The sequence below is a fragment of the Argentina silus genome, assembly GCF_951799395.1.
Source record: "Argentina silus genome assembly, chromosome: 2".
In the NCBI taxonomy this organism is placed as follows: Eukaryota; Metazoa; Chordata; class Actinopteri; order Argentiniformes; family Argentinidae; genus Argentina; species Argentina silus.
Window position 1 is genome coordinate 10,477,114 of NC_139656.1, and position 14,249 is coordinate 10,491,362.

General features: G+C 40.4%; 1 protein-coding gene across 1 annotated transcript in view; it reads right to left on the reverse strand.

The window, feature by feature from the left end:
* ddx10 (DEAD (Asp-Glu-Ala-Asp) box polypeptide 10) overlaps window positions 1-14,249 on the reverse strand; it is a 58,051-nt gene that overhangs the window by 2,219 nt on the left and 41,583 nt on the right. Inside the window, exon 17 of the mRNA XM_083690026.1 lies at window positions 4,015-4,151. Within this exon, the coding sequence (XP_083546152.1) occupies window positions 4,015-4,151 (137 nt within the window). The remainder of the gene's footprint in view (window positions 1-4,014; window positions 4,152-14,249) is intronic.

Sequence of the window (14,249 nt, forward strand, 5' to 3'; positions counted from 1 at the left end):
TGGTCATGCTGGATGATGTTACAGGCAGCATTACATTCACCACGGCGTCTCCAGACTCTTTCACGCCTGTCACATGTGCTCAGTGTGAACCTGCTCTCATCTGTGAAGAGAACATGATGCCAATGTCTGACCTGCCAATTCTGGTGTTCTCTCGCAAATGCCAATCGAGCTGCACGGTGCTGGGCAGTGAGCACAGGTCCCACTAGGGACCTCATGCCACCCTCATGGAGTCTGTTTCTGACAGTTTGGTCAGACACATGCACACCAGTAGCTTGCTGGAGGTCATTTTGTAGGGCTCTGGCAGTGCTCCTCCTGTTCCTTCTCGCAGATACCGGTCCTGCTGTTGTGTTGATGCCCTTCTACGACCCTGTCCAGCTCTCCTCGTGTAACAGCCGGTCTCCTGGTATCTCCTCCATGCTCTTGAGACTGTGCTGGGAGACACAGCAAACCTTCTTGCGACCGCACGTATGGATGTGTCGTCCTGGACGAGCTGGACTACCTGTGCAACCTGAGTGGGCTGCAGGTACCGCCTAATGCTACCAGTAGTGACAAGGACACTAGCAGAACACAAAACTAGAGAAGAATCAGTCAGGAAGGATAAGGAGAGAGCAATTGTCTGTGGCCACCACATGCAAAACCATTACCTTTTTGGGGGTTGTCTTGCTTTTGCCTCTCCAGTGCACCTGTTGTCACTTTCATTTGCACCAAAGCAGGTGAAATTGATTCACAATCACTTGTGCTTCCTAAATGGGCAGATTGATATCCCTGAAGTTTAACTGACTTGGTGTTACACTGTGACAATTAAGTGTTCCCTTAATTTTTTTGAGCAGTGTATAAAGCAAGACTGAGAAGTTGGAAAATGGTCTACATATATTCTTAGTAATATAGTTACAGTGCCCTCTGTAAGTAATAGGCCAGTGAAGCATTTTTTCAAGTGAAGGCTCCATAGTGCAAAAGTTTGGATTTGAATTTAAACAATTGGTATGAGGTTAAAGTAGATATTCTCAGCTTTTATTTGATGATATTTGTGTACATATTGGTTTCATCATTCAGAAAAGACAACACTTTTTATACATAGTCGCTCTATTTCAGGGCACCAACGGTAATGGGTACAGGCATAAATGAGCTGTCAATGTCTAAGTAGGCTTACCAAAATCAAGAGTTGGAACATCATTAAAAAGAAAAAAAAGCACTGGTGAGCTCAGCAATTGCAAATGGGCTGGTAGGCAAAGCAAGACTTCTACAGTGGATGACCGAAGAACATAATCACCATAAACCCAAAACAACTGTCCCACAGATCAGAAACGCTCTCCAGGAGCTAAGCATGAATGTGACTACCATCCGCAGACTACCATCCACAGAATACGTCACCAGCCGAACTACAGAGGATTCACTGCAAGGTGCAAACCATTACAGTTTTTCTAAAAAAGGAGGGTTCGGTTACAGTTTGCTAAAAAGTACCTAAAAAGCCTGTAGAGGTCTGGAAAGAGGTCTTGTGGACAGATGAGACGAATGCCATCATATACCAGTGACTGCAAGTGGAAAGTTTGGAGAGAAAAAAGGATCTGCTCAAGATTTACAGCATACGACCTCATCTGTGAAACATAGTGGAAGGGGTGTTGGTTTGGACATTTATAGCAGTCACTAGAACTTGCTAACTTGTCTTAATTGAAAGTGTTGTAATATCTGAATGGTGAAACCAACATGTACAAAAAATATCCTTAAATAAAAGCTGACAATCTATACTTTTACATCATAGTAATTGTTTAATTTAAAAACCAAACTTTGCAGTATAGAGCCAAAAGAAGAAACAATACTTCACTGTCCCATTACTTACAGAGGGCACTGTAGATATGCACATAATGTACATGATCAAGCAGTCCAAGGCATTCTTCTTATATGTTCATTTACCCCGTTATCTGACATTGTTGGCTTGCACTTCTCATAAGTGGTTCAGCTGTGAGGAAAGAGTCAATTGAATACCTGTAGCCTCTAGGTCCTGTGTTCTCAGTGTTAAGTACACTCCAGAGCACCATATCATACCAGTCAAGTAGTGTTTTACACACAGACACACTTGGTTGAGAACAAGAACCAGACCAGTGGAAAATAAACAACCAACAACTGTTTCTTGACCAAAAGTCCCTAAGGAGAGCTCTCAATAACTGGTTGGCTGGTTGTAAATGCTGATGTATGCATGAGTGCAGCCATACACTATATATTTCTGCCTGGATTGTTTGGTGAAATCATGCTCAACATCATTTCACTGTTGAATGATTTAAGGCGTTTTCTCTGGTGGATCCAGATGGTATGTGGTGGTATATAATGTAGAGGCTAGATTGAGGTCAACAACTGATAGCAAGAATGTTTCATTTGATATGTATGGTATGGCCCTTGTGTCAATCAAGGCTAGGTCATGCCGCTATCCCCCTGGTGGTAATACATAATTAACACAGAGCTAGAAAGTGTGGGAACGAGAATTGCTGATGGCTGTACATTGATCAATTGCTCCCCTATGGTTAGAATGTTGCAATACCACATGCTTATTATTGTCAATCCATGTAAGACCAATTGGCGTTGCGTCCTGGGGAGTGTGTGTGGTATTAGTGACATCAATCCATCCCAGTTCCTATACTACCCTATAATTCATTTTCCTGCAAGCCATGACCAATAGGCTTAGACTCTGATGACATCAGCAAGCAGCAGTGCCATCGTCATTCGTTACCACAGGATGCTAGCGATAGTCTGAGAAAGAAATGGCCAATGCAAGCATGGAGTCGGGGAAGTGCCAAGAGTGAATGGGCAGTGTAGTATATCCTCGCTGCACTGTAACAATGGTTAAGCCATAAAATAGCAGCACAGGGGGGGGGGGGGGGGGGGGGGTTCTGTGGGTGTGTGGAAATGTGCCAGCGGAGAGCTCTAGAGGTGCTGTTAATACACTGGGAGCAGGAGTGAGCAAAAGAGAGAGGGGATAGAAGAAAAGAGAGTGAGTGGGAGAGAGAGGAAGAGAAATAAGAGAGAGACTGGGGAGAAGGTGACGGTCATAAATAAGATGGTGGTGTTCTGAGAAGCCCTGAGCTCCATCCCAGTTATAAAACACCCTCCCAGGAAGAGGGGCTGGCGGTAGATCTCCGTGGTAACGGGCCAGCATGGTCATGCAGTGAACACTGGGGAGCAGAGTAGGAGCAAGACTGTAAATCTGCCTCTGGACTAGGTTTACAGAGAGAGAGGAACATCATCTACTCCTACACACAGTGTGAAAGAGTAAGAGAGCGAGAGAGAAAGAGAAAGCAAGACAGAGGTGGGTTGGGGAGTGAAGAGAACATTTTTTAGAAGGAGATAGGGAGAAGTGTTGATGAGGAACTGAAAGAGAGAAAGGTGAGAGATTGAGAGGCTCTGGAGAGATTGGTGGACAGCTCACAGAGAGAGAGCAGAAAGAAAGAAAGAAAGAAGTACAGACCAAGAAGAGACAGAATTCTCTAGGAAAAAAAACAGAGCAGGAAACCTGCCTGTCTACCTTCTAAATTCTTGGTGCAGTGCCCTGTAGCGAGAGGCCACATTGCCCTTCACCCTCGGCTGCCACTTTAAATCTGCCTCTAATTACACACTTTATAGCCTATCTGCTGCCCGCCCCGCGATCAATGCTTGGCCACGGCAGGCTACAAAGAGTCCTCCCTCATGTAGAGGTATAATTCTGCTCCAGAGGCAATTATACCCCCCAATCCCAATAACCCCAGGCAGCCGAGCAGTGATACAATGCTGCCGAGCTAATGAATCCTAGGAATGCTCGATAAAAACAAGTCCTCTACACAGACTGCCAGGCTTATAATGCTGAGCAGCTCATTATTTCCCGATATGGATTCTTTGAATAACGTTAGACTATTGTCTAATCCCAGACCCATCACTAGCTGAGCACTTCTTGATACCCTTTCATTGTTTTGAAAGTAGTGAATATGGCATATTGCGTTGCATATTGTGTAGCCCTTTTTAAGCCTAAATCCCCATTGTAGTTATTACCTGCTCTTGTTATCCTCTTCTTCTGAGTCTGAACGTAGTTTGTCTGGGTCAGGTAGTGTGCTGGGGTCAAACACCTCTCCATCAGCACCGTCCAGGTATGCCTCCATCTCCTCCTCCTCCTCATCAGACTTCTGCTCCTGGGACAAAAAATAGAGATACACTGTTAAGTCAATGGATCGGTCAAATAAGCAGTAGACCAATTGTGTGAATGTGGCTCGACTTAGCATTGGCAATGACATCACTAAATTAATTAAAATGGCAGGGGTTGAAACAACCTAACAGTAATGTATGAGTTCTGATGTTAGTGTACCTAATTACTGGAAGTTATCTTTCATAAGGAAGCAGCTTGCAGGCTTGCCAAGGCACACCAAATTAAACCCCAATATGAACACAGTGATATACTGTGAGCCTAAGGCTGGCAACACTGCAGGACTGACATAATAGCATGAAAATGTATTCACAGTAAAAGCTAGTGGAATACAAATACCTCCAAGGTTAAGGCAGTATAAGATAAGGCAGACTTCATCTCTGCCTTGTCCAAGAGTAGGTTAAAAGCACAGGGTGAATGATAAACACAAGTTGGAACAGAGGTTTACAGAGATGGGCATCATATCGTACGCAGTGTAAACACAGAATCTGGAACATGACACGATTCTAATCCCATAAGGAGGTAAAGTGTGTGTGTGTGTGTGTGTCTCTACACTATGTGGCTAACAACCTGTGAATCTCCAAATTGCAGATATAGACAAGGTTCTGTGTGTATGTTTTTATATTGGTCTGTGTGTGTGTTAGGTGTGTAAGCCTGCATGTGTGTGGCAAACATCCTATAGATCTTTGTTACACACATTGAATGGCCTATACTGTATATAAATGTCGACATTGAGAGAGCAATAAACACAGTTTTACTGTGGTCTTTAATCCATTGAGAGAACAAGAGATGAGGAGGGAGAGAGAGAAATAATTGATCTACTTAAAATGGATGAAACTGCCCAGTGGAACGCTCTTGTTAATGAGCTCTGGTTCTTAGAGCCGCCAGGCCTCCATCTTGAGAAAGATCTAGGACAAAGAGCGGCTGTGGTAGATTTCTCTATGGACTGCTATAATGAGCGGCCCCATGTTTGTTCCACATACGTGAATCCCTGTCTCCAACCATTATTTTGCCCCACTAAGCCAAGTCAGACAAATGGATTCTGGAAAGTCCCAAAAAATAAAATAAAAATGTTTTCGCAACCTGATGAAACCAGACGATTAAACTTCGTTTTCTCAAGGTGGTCTGTTGAATTTCACCTCACAACTATTATTAAAATACTGCTTTCCAAAGCAACTGCTCTTTCCAGACGAAACATCTCATCAGGCCATCCTACTAGTATATTCATTAGAATAACAGCTGCCCCCTGAATGTTTAAAAGTGACAAAGATCAAAACATATCATGACACAGGCCATACAACAATCAGATAAATGGCTTTACTACAAAGGATACTGCAGGAAACAAAGAACACCATGATCACTTGCTGTTACGAGAGCTAACTGAGGCAATCCACTCAACCCCCCTCCCAGCTCCGAATAAGAACATGCAGCATCGATTTTCAAACAATCCTCTCGATAAAGAAATCATGTCGTCAAATACATCAATGAGATGTTGCCCTTTCTTGATTTAACCAAGTGGTGTCCACATGAAATGGTACGGAGCGGTCTAAAGCATAGTGACATTAAAGTTACAGCTTCATAGGTAATACTGTCCATATCATTATATAAAGCTAGTATGCAGCTATTCCAAAGGCCACTGAACACAATTTATCCCTTTTGTTAGAAATCCAGTCCACACTCTTCTACTTTCACTCTGTCACACATTCCACACTCATACACACACAGCATTCATTCTTTAAAGGGGCAATCAGGATTCAAACAACAACAAAATGTACCAATCTTTGATCCCTTTAAAAAAACATAACTATGAAACTTTTAAAGTGGGTTAGCGGGGGGTGAGGATTTATTGTAAAGATGCTATCGGGGATGACATCTAATCTTTGCTTTATCTTAAGTTAAAACAGTAAGAACCAATATCATCTGCTCTTTCCTGTGGCCAATCTTGATGTGCAGGGAGGGAGATTCAGTGTCTGTGTGTACGCTGTAAACCAATCTTGTCTGAAGACCTGGCTTTTGTGCGATTCATTTGAAATTCTGCTGACAGAGACTTGCGGTAAGAACAGTCCTGTCTGCGTGGAGGGAATAGAAACAAGAGTTCGCCCTCCCGCATGCTGACATCAGGGAGATTTAAAGAAATCAGCTCCCTTAAACAGAAGAAGAAGAAATTCAATGATATTTATTCAGCACACTGCCTTGGTCTGTCTCTGGTCATTGAATGCAGATAAGATGACTTTGACCTGATCATAAACTACTGACTATACAATTACAACTGACACTTTAGGCCATATGAGCATATTTCATCATTCATATCCTTTCACTTCACCAAATACCTTAGTATTGTTAGTAATAACAAAGCCAAAGCTAAATATCAAAATGTACTGATTTAGGGGAAGGATATAATTCCATATCACCATGTGTAAGCAATGTCTCACTCATTGTCTTAAACACGGTCTTGTAGACGGATTGAGGTGACAGCCATTTAGTCAAGTGCTTGCTTGTGTGTGAGAACCAACAATTTTTTGTCTGTTTCTTTGACCCAAGCGAAAAATCTATTGAAAATAGATTAAAGGAGTAATTCACGTACATCATGTTTTTCTAGACTTACTTAAAGTACACTAAAGTTCTACTGACTTTGTACTTTTGTGTACTTACTTGAAGTATACTTTAATTACATGCTCTTCAATTTATGGTTTAGTGTACTAAACGTATCCTAGAATTGAATGTACTTTCAATTATACTTTAGTAGACTTAACCTTCACTTTAGTATACTTACAAAAAGTATACTAGAATGGAATGTATTTTAAATTGTACTCATAAAAAGTATACTTTATTGTCATGTCCTTAAATATGTATTTCAGTATACTTACTTAAAAGTACACTTGAATGTCACATCCGTAAATGTGCAGTTTATTGTCAAGCTCTTAAATATGGCTGGCAGTATAGTGACAAAATATATTTTGTCATATGCCTAAATGTGTACTTCAGTATACTTATAAAATAGTGTATTTGTATTTCAAAGATTCGTAATCCCATACTGTACTTACAGTGGCTTCGGAAAGTATTCAGACCCCTTCACCTTTTCCACATTTTGTTGTGTTATAGACTCAATCCAAAATGGATTAAATCAACATTTTTTTGCCATCAATCCACACCCAATACCCCATTATGACAAATGGAAAACACGTTTTTAGACATCTTCGCAATTTTATTAAACTTGAAATACAGAAATACCTCATTTACATAAATATTCAGACCCTTTGCTATGATACTCGTAATAAGTTTCTTCAATAAGTTGAATTAAGTCCATCTGAGTGCAAGGATAATAGTTCATGTGATTTCAGAATGAATATCTTTTGTTTTTTTATTGGGTCTGTGGTTTGCATATTAATCAATTACACAGTGTGTGGATTAGGCTGTCACTACCAACTCAGCAAATTTCATAATTTTCTCTTGATCCTGACAAACTCCCCAGTCCCTGCTGGTGACAAACATACCCATAACATGATGCAGCTACCACTATTCTTCACGAGGGATGGTGTGGAAACTGCATTGCATGTCCTGGACTTGCACTAAACTTAATGCTTTGTAGTAAAATCAAATAAACACATTTCCAGCCACTTTCTTTGCTCTATCACTTTAATTAATTGTTGCAAACACAATTATGGATGTGAGATAGATTATTTTCCATTAAGGGATTATTTCTGGCCACTTGGTTATAGACCAATATTGTAGATTGACTGAGATAATGTTGTCCCATCAACTGTGCTTTTTCCTCTTTGTTCAACTTTGTAGATTTTTGTAAGTCTCCACAGGCCTCAAGGTAGCATTCCTGAACAGTTTTGTTCCTCTCCATTTGCTCAGTTTATAATGACAACACAGTGTGTAATTGATTCCTATGCAAATCAGGAAACCAGAGACCCTATAAAAACAAAGATATTAATTCCAAAAATCACATGACCTATTGTCCTTGCATTAAGATGGACTCAATTCAACTCATTGAGTGACTTGTTGAGAGTGTCAGAGCAAAGCGTCTGAATACTTATGTAAATGAGGTATTTCTGTATTCAATTTTAATACATTTGTAGACATTTTTAAAAACGTGTTTTCGCTTTGGCATTATGGGGTATTGATGGCAACATTTTTTAATGGAATCCATTTTAAATTGAGTCTATAACACAACAAAATGTGGAAAAAGTGAAGGGGTCTGAATACTTTCCGAAGCCACTGTACAGTATATACAATTATTTTTCATTGACAACTGAGTCCTTCAACTTTAATGCAGTTGAACCTCTAACCCATCTCAGCAACAGCTTTGAACAAAAACATTTATATAATATCCTGAAAAAGTCCCTATAAAGAAATATGAAATTAAGTATGTTTAGAATATAATGTTACTATACTTTTAGTATATTTCATGTCATTTACATATTACCCAGCATTCCTGTCTCAAATGTAAGTTGTGTTAACAATATCACTTACAGTTTGGTTATTTATTGGATTCAATGGTCATTTTGAGATTGGATTATGTATTAACAGTGCTACCCTTCAGTTTTGTTTACTTAGATTCCTGCTATCCCTCAATTATGTGTATTACTGTAAGTTGCTCATCATAACTGCAAATAATTAGGATAAATAATTAAGACCAAGACAATGTATGCCATTTAGCCCTATGCACAGTACAAGTCAGAAGCCTATCTGCCTCCTTGTTTGGCAGTTGACCTACATACATCATTTACAAATACAACTTAAATACAATTTAACCTGGGTCATTTTAGTATCCTTAAATATATTTAAGTGATATGATATTCTCATTCTTCCTATTTTGCCTCAATCTAACAGTGTTAACAGTTCTGCTAAAACAGCATGACATACTTGTGACAAGCTTTTAACATAGGTTCACTTCATGTCATTGGTTAGTGTAAATAGTCTTAAGACTTTAGGTATTGCACTCAGTACTGTACACTAATAGTTGATGACACAGATGGTCATGGGACTAAGGTGTACTTGTATTTCACTGAGTATTCACTGATTTATTGCAACTCTTGCACAGCAAAAGCATATTGCGATTCTGGTCTGTAGCCTATGCTCAGGTATAAGTGTCTGTCACGCAGGGATGAACGAATCATTATCAATCGTATTATCTTTTGGAGTCAGATATAACTTAATGTTAACTTGTGTTACTAGGTCATGTGACCACCATTATGTAGAGTCCGCTTTATCATGTCCATAAATGGAGCATAGCGGTAGTTCAGGAAGGGCACCCAAAAGTCAAACGGCACAGCTGTCCATGCCATATTGTATATTTGTATGTTGTGGTCGTTTAACTCCAGGCAGGGGGCTCTACAAAGCGGAGCCATCAAATTACGACAAGCTTATATGTATTACCATTTTCATGTAATAAATGGTTAAAATTGAGGTGAGTGTCCTGATTGAACAGTCTGAAATTTATTAGGGAATAAATGGACAGCTTTTTTGCACTACTGTGCTTCAGTCTCAGATGTTCTATACAGCCAAAAGATACCATTAGTGAGTGCAATCTGAGCCACCCCAAAGGAGACTTACACTCACCGGCCACTTTATTAGGTACACCTGTTCAACTGCTCGTTAACGCAAATATCTAATCAGCCAATCACATGGCAGCAACTCAATGCATTTAGGCATGTAGACATGGTCAAGACGGCCTGCTGAAGTTTAAACCGAGCATCAGAATGGGGAAGAAAGGTGATTTAAGTGACTTTGAACATGGCATGGTTGTTGGTGCCAGACAGGCTGGTCTGAGTATTTCAGAAACTGCTGATCTACTGGGATTTTCTCGCACAACCATCTCTAGGGTTTACAGAGAAAGGTCCGAAAAAGAGAAAATATCCAGTAAGCGGCAGTTCTCTGGGCGAAATGCCTTGTTGATGCCAGAGATCAGAGGAGAATGGCCAGACTGGTTTGAAATGATAGAAAGGAAACAGTAACCCAAATAACCACTCGTTACAACCAAGGTATGCAGAAGACCATCTCTGAACGCACAACACGCCGAACTTTGAAGCAGATGGGCTATAGCAGCAGAAGACCACACCGGGTGCCACTCCTGTCAGCTAAGAACAGGAAACTGAGGCTACAATTCGCACAGGCTCACCAAAATTGGACAATAGAAGATTGGAAAAACGTTGCCTGGTCTGATGAGTCTCGATTTCTGCTGCGACATTCAGATGGTAGGGTCAGAATTTGGCGTAAACAGCATCAAGGCATGGATCCATCCTGCCTTGTATCAATGGTTCAGGCTGGTGGTGGTGGTGTAATGGTGTGGGGGATATTTTCTTGGCACACTTTGGGCCCCGTAGTAATTGAGCATCGTTGAAATGCCACAGCCTATCTGAGTATTGTTGCTGACCATGTCCATCCCTTTATGACCACAGTTTACCCATCTTTTGATGGCTACTTCCAGCAGGATAACACGCCAAGTCACAAGGCTCACATCATCTCAAACTGGTTTCTTGAACATGACAATGAGTTCACTGTACTCCAATGGCCTCCACAGTCACCAGATCTCAATCCAAAGGAGCACCTTTGGGATGTGGTGGAACGGGAGATTCGCATCATGGATGTGCAGCCGACAAATCTGCAGCAACTGCGTGATGCTATCATGCCAATATGGACCAAAATCTCTGAGGAATGTTTCCAGCACCTTGTTGAATCTATGCCACAAAGAATTAAGGCAGTTCTGAAGGCAAAAGGGCGTCCAACCCGGTACTAGCAAGGTGTACCTAATAAAGTGGCCGGTGAGTGTATGTCCAGAGTCATAACAAGACTGCCATATTTTTCTGAATACGCATCAGTGTTTCCTTAGAAACTGAAAACCATTTAGGAATACCACAGATACTGAGTAGAGAAGAACTCTAAAAATACCCTGAATACTTTTAGTTAGAAATGTGTTTGTTAAACACATGATATGGCATGTGTGGTCAGGATATTTATCACTGTGCCTCAGAGCAATTTCATATTAAGGTCAAAGTAAAAAGCTGACATCAAAATCTTGCAATGTTTATTTCCCCTGTGTGATATTTTGCGTGCACACAGCCTTCTTTTACAAGCATTTACTGTGTCAGCTGCTTTAACACACATCCCCTTGGGATGTTTCTATTGATTAAGATGGCAATCTCACTCACACGTGCACACACACCTAGTGCCAGTCAAGAATGGCTCCAGAATGGCTCCAGCCAGCACTATATAACCTATGAATATTTAAATAAATGCTGTAATCACTTAGCATTTAGGACACCATCAAACGTATGTGACGCTTTAAAACGCTAGAATACCGGGCATGAATTTTTCAGCACACGCTCATCCACAGTGAGTTCATCATCCAGGGAGCCTCATTTCTGCCTATTCATTTTTCATGGAACAGAACCCTGCTGGAGCCACAGTATGTCTACCATTAAAGAAGTAGGCCTGGGAATTCTTACAAAAAGTGTAACAAGGTCATTGATACAGCACAGGGAGAAAAAGGTGGATTGCAATTGTTCAGAAAAAGTCTATTGACACACAAATGGGCTGTGTCAGCAAACCTTCAATACGATCTACTGAGTGCACATTTCTGTTTGTTAGTTCCAATTTAAATACGTCTTACTTGCTGCATTCTCAGTGAGAGAACACATTCACAACAGTCCCCAGACATTCCATACTGTACATCGGGTGTCATCTAATGTCTATGACAGCAAACAGAAAGTACTTTAAGTGAACACAAACACTACTACAAATGACATCAACATTCTAATCTACTATGGTGAGCAAACAGTGCTGTCTACTAGTTACTCATGTGCAGAAGCAATTGCTACAGAAAAACATCAATACCAACCTCAATAAAATGTGAACTTAAGAGGTTTGTGTCACTACTAGACCGTGCCAAGTAAGTACCAAGAAACACTAATAAAATGTTGCCACGTCAGGTTGAAATCCCACCGCAGGAGCCATGAATGAGATGGACAGTTTGATGCGATAAGACCTCTGATAGCACGGGCGTATTTCTGGAGGAATTCTGACATGCCACCACAGCTCACTCTCCCTGGTGTACTTTTATCAAATCTCTTCAGGCCCCTGGTGAAGGATTCTCATTTAGAGCCTCATCTCTGAAAACTCAAATTCCAAGAAAGTTGAAAGCATTTTTAAGCAGCATGGAAAGGACATTTATTCCAGAAGTGTCAGCCTAACCCACTCACAGTTCATGTTACCCCAGGCATTTCACCTGAGGATAACATAAAAGTGACAAGACCTATCACTTGACTTATATGCAGATAGTAAATCAATGAGGGTCTGTTTAAAAAACAAAACAACATAGATAGATGGAGAGAGCCGTTTAAGAATATTTCTCAAAACAGTCATGTCTACGAGTTGTGAGTAAATATAGACCAGATATCACAAAGATCCGTTCAGCAGTTTTCATTAAAACAGATTGTGTGAAAATGTTGCTTTTTAAAAAAAAAAATTATAGCAAAGGTTTTGCGGACATATAACAAAAAAAATACATACTGTATAGGCCACTAGAAAATATGGTAGTAACATAAAGCAGTGCATCGAAATGTCTAGAAGTTCAAATATGCAGCAGTTTTCATTAAAATCTATATTTTGCCTTTGCCTTCTCATGTTAACTCAATGAGCAAATTATGTTTCCATGAAAACAAATGCCACCATAGCTAGCCTGCACAACTCGGGGGTCGGTGCCATCTAGTCCCCTCCCTGGATAAAACCATTAGTTACAACAATAGCCAACCAACTCACTCATAAGATGGTTCATGTAAGCAGAAATTACTGTGACTGTTGTTGGCAATTATCAATTTTATTTCCATGGCTTCCCACCATAAGAGGGACCATATCGGCAGTGGTCATAAGTGTGCTAGCTACTGTCTCAGAGCAGACATAGCACTGCCTAGAAATTATCATCAAGCCTTCTTTGCAGTAATATCACTCACACAGACACAATTTGCTTTGCACCAACATACACAGCAATGTTATGCTGCTCGCTAGAAGTACAGTAAGCCTACTGCTGGCTACAACTTAAGCTAGCAATGACAAAGCTAACCAACGGTCAACTAGGGGGACATACTTCAAGTGGAGATTTGCCATAGCCAGCAAATGATATGAATGGTGATTACAGTAGTATTGGCCAAATATCCCTGTGTGGCAGTACACCCTTACGATCTAGCCTTTAATTTATGATATCACATTAGGCATAACTTCTTTAAGGTATCTATTCTAGAATCGCTGTAGATACTTTTGCCACAAGACCATCATTGTTGTAGCTACTTGTACAGAAAGGCTTGTCATAGGATGTTGATTGAGCATAAGGAGTCACACAATAGGATATTATTGACCAATAATTTATTTCACCAGTTAACGGTATCACTAGTTAACAGTATGTCAAATTCAAGCTTGCTAAAAGCTTCCTAATGGTTGTAATGACTATGTTTAATCGGTAGTGATCAGGGAATGAGATCCCTTGAAAGAAATATTTCATTTACGAACACGCTTTTGGTTCGGAAAAAGTGCTTTCTAAAATGGACACTCGGTTTGCATATAAACATGTTGTTACTGCCAGGGGTGTTCTAGGGGAGTGGACACACCAATTTTTCCCTTTCTGTCTCTGATGCCTGCCTCTTCGAATCATACATACAGACAGAAATGCAACAGCTAATGTCTGATACTAAGTCCATTTCTGCTGTGTTATATTATTATGAGGGAGAATGTTGTTTGGAAGTTCGAACTAATTTTCGCCAAGGTGGCAGATGTCCAACAAACTTATGCCCTGCTCCTTTAACATAACTAGCGATATCCATCATTTCAGAGACAGATCAGACAAACTATCAGTATTCTGACATTCTATCGGTGTCACAGCAGCTTGAGGGAGGGCTTGGATAAATCATTATTGGAAATAACAGAGTTTGGCAACAAAAAACATGTTTTCCACAATGTACTTGTTTTTGGGAATAAAATTAAACTTCTACAATTTAGTGGATGATCAGACTATGCCACAACATAGTGATTTTTGCAGTATCAATGTGCAGTGCACTGAACATGTGAAATTCCCATTTGGCATAGTAAC